We start from the raw sequence: 6,025 nt of genomic DNA on the forward strand, positions 1-6,025 counted from the left end.
CCACATATATCCGTTTGATGTCCATGGTCGAGCACAAACATAAAGTCCACAAGTCTAGATGACATGTCGACTAAGACCATATGATATCGAGGTGCTATCATCATGGTCAAAAGGCGAGGCTAGGGCCGAAGCCGGGCCCGGTGCTACTCAAGGTGTAGCACCGGTCCAACCAAACATGCCACTAGATCACGTATGAGGATTTAGTCTAGAAATAGAGTAGGCCACAAGCGCAGCACCATGCCGCCCCGCTTGAGCAGTTTGTTCCTTAGCTTGTCACATAGCCCCAATTATATGTAGCGAGAGGAACTTCCAAGGCCTGGGTAACACGCAAGTTGTCTGTTCGTTTTCTCAATTTCTCTCCATGTCTCCTCTGATCCCCATGTTACTGAATTTTGAAAATCTCACCTGAAGCCGGTGACGCCATACGCTCTAGAAATCATCAGCGGCACTCCAAGTTACGATGAAAATCACTCGCCGCCTTTTGTCCTCGGCTGCAACGGTATTTTCCTGCCTGAAATAACTTGCATGGATATGTGCCACACCCGACAAATTTAGATTGATGCTTTGATTCTCATTACATTGTTTTAATTAAAATGATGATGTCTCAAGTGGATGGTGAATCATGATAATAAAGTTTCAGTTGCGGAGATATCTCAAGGTCATGATGGTAGTTCTAAAGGTGATGCAATAAAAAAAATTGTCATTAATTTACTATTTATTTTTGTGCAAGTAGCAATGTACTTTTACTCCGGTGAATTTTTACAACAAGTTAGTGGATTTTTTAATAATAAGGTAAGTTAGCATCCCTCTGTTTTTTTTTTTTTTTTTTTTTTTTGACTACGCCACTGATTGATGCCACTCCAGGACACCACGTAGGCAACTTCACATGGGACACCAGCAACACAACCTAGCTGAGCTCGACCGGGGTCAGAACCCAAGGGTTGTACGTCTGGAGCTACGTGTGAGCAACCTCGCGCATGCATGCATGGATACGTGAAGGGCGATGCAAATACACAGCTAAACAGTGGAACACTAGGTAATTGTCAATAACATAACATGGAAAATATTACAAGCCGCTTTAGCCTCTAGAGAATGAATCGGTCGAAACCTAACCGTTGACGCACCGCCCGCGCCGCTTTAGGATACACGAGGGCAGGGCGTGAGGGCCGGTGATGCCGATATTTCTCTAAAGGCATCTCCAACGGGGCGAGGGCATTTGGGTGCGGCAGGGCGTCCACGCGGATCGGAAATACGTCTGCACCCTGCTCCAGCGGGGCGGTGCATCGTGTTCGGGGCGTCTGCAGCGATGCAAACGTGGCGCAAATATGCGGCACGTTTGCGTCTCCGCGGACGCTGCGCGGTCGCGCCTAGCGTCCGCTCGCTTCCTCCTGGCTCGATCGTCCTCGAATTAAAGCACAGGAAGCGCGCCGATGTCAACCGCCGGAGTGGCAACCGCGCCGATCAACCTGCCAACCGCCGGAATGGAGCGCCGAACCACCGCGGAAGAGCAACCGCATACCTCTTCGTTATACGTGTCGCCATTAATCCTGCTGAATATAACCCGTGTGCCTGCTGTAATTCACGTCCAACACCGTTGCCATTCTTCTCCTCCTCCCTCCTCCAACACCGGCCATGAGCGACTACACCTTGTCGTCGGACTCGGAGAGCGAGGGCAAGCCGCCAGGATGGCGGCATTGGTGGGAAACGCCAGCGACGCCCAGCGACCGTGGCTCCACGCCGATAGAGGAGGAGGAGGACGGAGGCGCCGTTGCCAGCGACAGACAGGAGGAGGAGGAGGAGGAGGAGGAGGAGGAGGAGGGAGGCGCCATCGGCAGCGACGGCGAGGAGGAAGAGGACTCCGGGGAGGAGGCCAGGGCCCGGGCAAGGGCGTAGGCGCGGGCGGCGCGTCGTCATCCGTTCACGCGATGATGACGACGAAGACGCCACTTCCGACTCGAACTCCTCCACGGATGCGTCGTCCGCCAGTTCCTCTTCCGATGAGGAGGTGACAAGCAAGAGGCGCATGAGTGAGGACGACGAGGCAGGGCCTTCAAAACAAAAAGGCCAAGAATTAGCTTATAGTTTTTTCTTTATTTGTTGTCTAGTTTGTATGTTAAATATGTTTAAACTTGTTCGATTCGAGTAATCAGTACTAGTTGTTTTCACGTTTAAACTTGCTCATTCATACAAATTGGGGAGTTCTTCAACAAAATGAAAAAGAGGAGTAGCGAAACAAAACAGGTGGATACCCAAATTTTTGGAGGAAGATGGTGGGACTCGATCGACCTTCCGTGCACGAGTGCAGTCCGTCCGGTAAATAAGGAGGCAACTTTGACGGTAGCTAATGGAAGTCGATCGACCTTGCGTGCACGAGTGCAGTACGCTAGCTAGGTGAGAGAGCCAATTAAGTCGCTGACCGGCCGGCCATCTTTTTTGTTGTTTCTTGCGCGGACGAAGAAGCACTGTGTTGACGTCAGGGTGGGCAAAGCGATATTAATTGCGTTGTGGTGGTGTTCGGTGGAAAGGGTGAGGGGGTTTAGTGTGTTGATATTTCGACTTGCCCGCCCGTCCACTTTGCTCCAAATTTTTGCATCCCGCTCTCAAACCCAAACTTTTCGAAGCCAAAACTAAAAACCAGAGCGGGAATTCTTGTAGTGCTGCAAGGGCCGGTAGATCTGACACGGGCCAACTCATCCATCCGCGGCAGTTTCTCTCGGATCACCATCATATCCGTCCATTTCGTTCCAATCGAACGTTAGATAATGCCCTGCTTCCATCTCTTATTTCAAGGCTGGTATAGATGCAATTTCTTTCTCACCGCCCTCCAAATTTTCGTCTCCCACATAGCCCAAGAGGAGCACGTCGAAAATCAAATTTCAAAGCATGTGCACATGTATATATGTGGGTATTTGTACGCACTTGAGGTGCCGCAGGTAGGCAAGATGAAATGGATGGCGATGCATGGGTGGCAAGAGCTAGCTAGTTTGGTGTTGTGTTGTGCTGGAGTGGCAAATCGATCGGTGACGTAGAGGTGCACATGCGTGACCGCGGCACCGGCACGGAGCTACTATTGATTAATATGCATTGAAAATCAATTGATGGATGTAGACTATAGATTAGTGAAGTCGGTGGAAAGTGGATTTGCAATGGATTTCAGCGGCAAATTAAAGCTAGTCCATGCATGCGGTGCGCAAGACGAAAATAGAAGAAGAAAGAAAGACCGGAGATTTTTTTTTTTTGTTTGACAGTCAAGAAAGACCGGAGATGGAGGATGGAACCTGAACCTGTTTGGTCTGTGATCCAATCGGAGGATACTCCATCCACCCCATGCAGGCCCACGAACCGGCCTGGGTCCGGCCTATGTCGAACTAATCAGCAGTCCGTGCACGTACCGACTCAACTCAGTAGGAGCGATGTCAGCGGCGCCGAGGGGACAGATGTCAGCGGCGCGGGGCGCGGAGACCACACCATCCAATAGGTTCGGCGTCTCTTCTAACGTCTGTCTAGGCGGCGTTGGAGTTTGGTGGCGGCCGCTGGCTTCGGCGAGTGCAGGAAACCCTAAGAATGATTATGTATTTTTTCATTTTTTAGGGTTTTACTTGCTAAGTTTCCAGGATAACTGTTTTCTCATGGTCTATCTTTCAGTTTCCACATTTGTGTGTTCATGTAACTTGATTTTCAATAATTGAAATATATGTGGTTGCTCTCAAAAAAGTCCAAGGACTGCACGCCTGGCGTGCAACTGCAATATAGTCTGCTTCCCTTTTTTGGTCGTTATTGCCGATCTCCTTCAGCCGGTTATCCTCAACTTTTGTGTACCACAATATAAGTCTATGCATTTGATAGATATACAAAAAGGATATACATCACACACTGGTACATACATGATACACCGTCTGGCATGTGTATATATCATGACTGAACATATATTACAACACAAACATCCTCTGACAAGCAACAATATTCAAACTACAGCGCCAAACTGCTAACATATCTTTTTTACTACTACCCTTACCCCAGCCATTGTTGAAGACGCACGGAATGACGAACATCACAACTAAATTAAACTGCAGCTGGTAGTAGCATGCATGGGCATGGCTGCATCCATCCCACGACACTGCACTAGCGCTGCTAGGCTAGTTCTTAGGAAGAAGGCAGCGGCGCACGAGGGGCAGCCCGCAGCATGAGGTGCGTCTTCCTGGTCAGGCTCAGCGACACGATCTCGGTCATGTCGAGCTGCTCCACACCATCCGGAAGGCTCCAGTCGAACGAGTGCAGGAGCTGCACGAGGGTGAGCTCCATGCTCGCCATGCCGTAGTTGTACCCGGGGCACATCCTCCTCCCGGACCCGAACGGCGTGTACTCGAAGTTGCCGCCGAGGAAGTCCATGCGGCCGGCTCCCTCGAACCTCTCCGGCCTGAACTCCTCCGCGTCCTCCCAGTACCGGGGGTCCCTCATGATCGCCCACGAGTTTATCACCACCCTCGTCTTCGCCGGGATCACGTACCCGTTGATCTCGCAGGCCTCCGTGCTCTCCCGAGGGACCAGGATGGGCGCCGGTGGGTGCAGCCTGAACGTCTCCTTGATCACCAGCCCGAGGTACTTCATCACGCTGCCGCTCGCCCGGAGATCCGCCTCGCTGATGAACTCCTTGTCGCCGAACGCCGCCCTGATCTCGCCTTGCAGCTTACCCATCACCTTTGGGTTCGCCATCAGCTCCGACATCGCCCATTCCATGGATGTCCCGGATGTCTCTGTCCCACCCGCAAATATGTCCTGTAGAGGCATCAAGTCTTATTTAACTGAACGTTGAGGCGTGAAAATCTTACTATGAAATTTTGTAGTCGTACTAACCAAGATAACTGCTTTGACAGTGGAGCGGGTGATGGGGAATCCAAAGTCTTCATTCCCCTGGAGGCCCAGGAGAACTTCCACCAGGTTCTTCTCCGACGCGGTTGACCTGCCGCTCTTGAGGATTTGCTCCCTCTCGTTGATGATCTCCTCCAGGATGCCGTCGATGGTGTCACGAACGCCCTCCAGGATCCTCCTCTGGCCGGTGAGGAAGCTGAGGATCCCCGTGAAACCAGGGAAGAGGTCAGCGATCGAGAAGCCGGTGGAGTAGACGAAGCTGTGCTTGATGGCCGCCACGAAGTCCTCGGCTTTGCTGCTCTTCATGCCGAACGCCGCCCGGGAGACGATGCCGTTGGTCAATTTGTAGATCTTCCTGCTGAGGTCCACCGGCGCCGATGGTCCGGCCGCCCGGATGTCCTCCACGAGGCTCCGCACCTCGTCCTCCCTGATGTCCTGGTACGACCGGATGCGGTCGTTGCTCAGGATCTCCTGGACGCACAGCCTTCGGAGCTTCCGGAAGTAGTCGCCGGGGGTGGAGCAGAAAAGGAGGTCCGTCGAGCCGTACGCCACGATGTCGCCGGCCATGAGCTTCGGCCGAGTGGCGAAGATGGCGTCGTGGGTCTTGAGCACCTCGCGGGCGACCTCCTTGGAGGTGACCACGACCAGCGGCACCTGACCGACGCGGAGGTACATGAGCGGGCCGTGCACGCCGGCCAGGTCGCGCATCGCGCGGTGCGGCAGCGCGTTCACCAGCCGGTGCGCGCTCCCGATCACCGGCAGGTTCAGCGGCCCCGGCGGCAGCCGTTGTCGCGCCTTCACAAGCTGGACAACCGCGATGGCCAAAACTGACACGGCCAGAGCAGAGCACACGTACACAAGATCGTCGTTCATGGCGGAAAGCATCATGTGTTGTTACCTGTGCTCTTCGGAGCCGTGATGCCAGAGCCTTCTTATAGCCCGACCGGCCGGATGTACGATTGCACGTACGTACAGAGTACAGACCACCTTGTGTATACACGTACGTAGGAATCGGCGACCCGCTGTTCTTGTCGCGACCGTTCACTCTTTCTTACGGGATTTGCTAGTTCTATGAGAACTAAGCTCGTGCTCAGTCAATAGATTTGTTTTGTGATTTATGCTAGTTATCAGTTGCAACTTGCAACTCATGTTACCC

At 52.7% G+C, this 6,025-nt stretch overlaps 1 protein-coding gene across 1 annotated transcript; it reads right to left on the reverse strand.

The window, feature by feature from the left end:
- Nucleotides 1-4,143: 4,143 nt before the first annotated feature.
- On the reverse strand, nt 4,144-5,742 carry LOC124659275 (premnaspirodiene oxygenase-like). Its single transcript, XM_047197197.1, has 2 exons — nt 4,855-5,742; nt 4,144-4,776 (listed from the first exon to the last, which is right to left on the reverse strand). Exons 1-2 carry the CDS (start codon nt 5,740-5,742, stop codon nt 4,144-4,146), a joined length of 1,521 nt encoding a protein of 506 aa, XP_047053153.1.
- Between the last annotated feature and the right edge of the window lie 283 nt (nt 5,743-6,025).

Source organism: Lolium rigidum, chromosome 6, assembly GCF_022539505.1.
Source record: "Lolium rigidum isolate FL_2022 chromosome 6, APGP_CSIRO_Lrig_0.1, whole genome shotgun sequence".
In the NCBI taxonomy this organism is placed as follows: Eukaryota; Viridiplantae; Streptophyta; class Magnoliopsida; order Poales; family Poaceae; genus Lolium; species Lolium rigidum.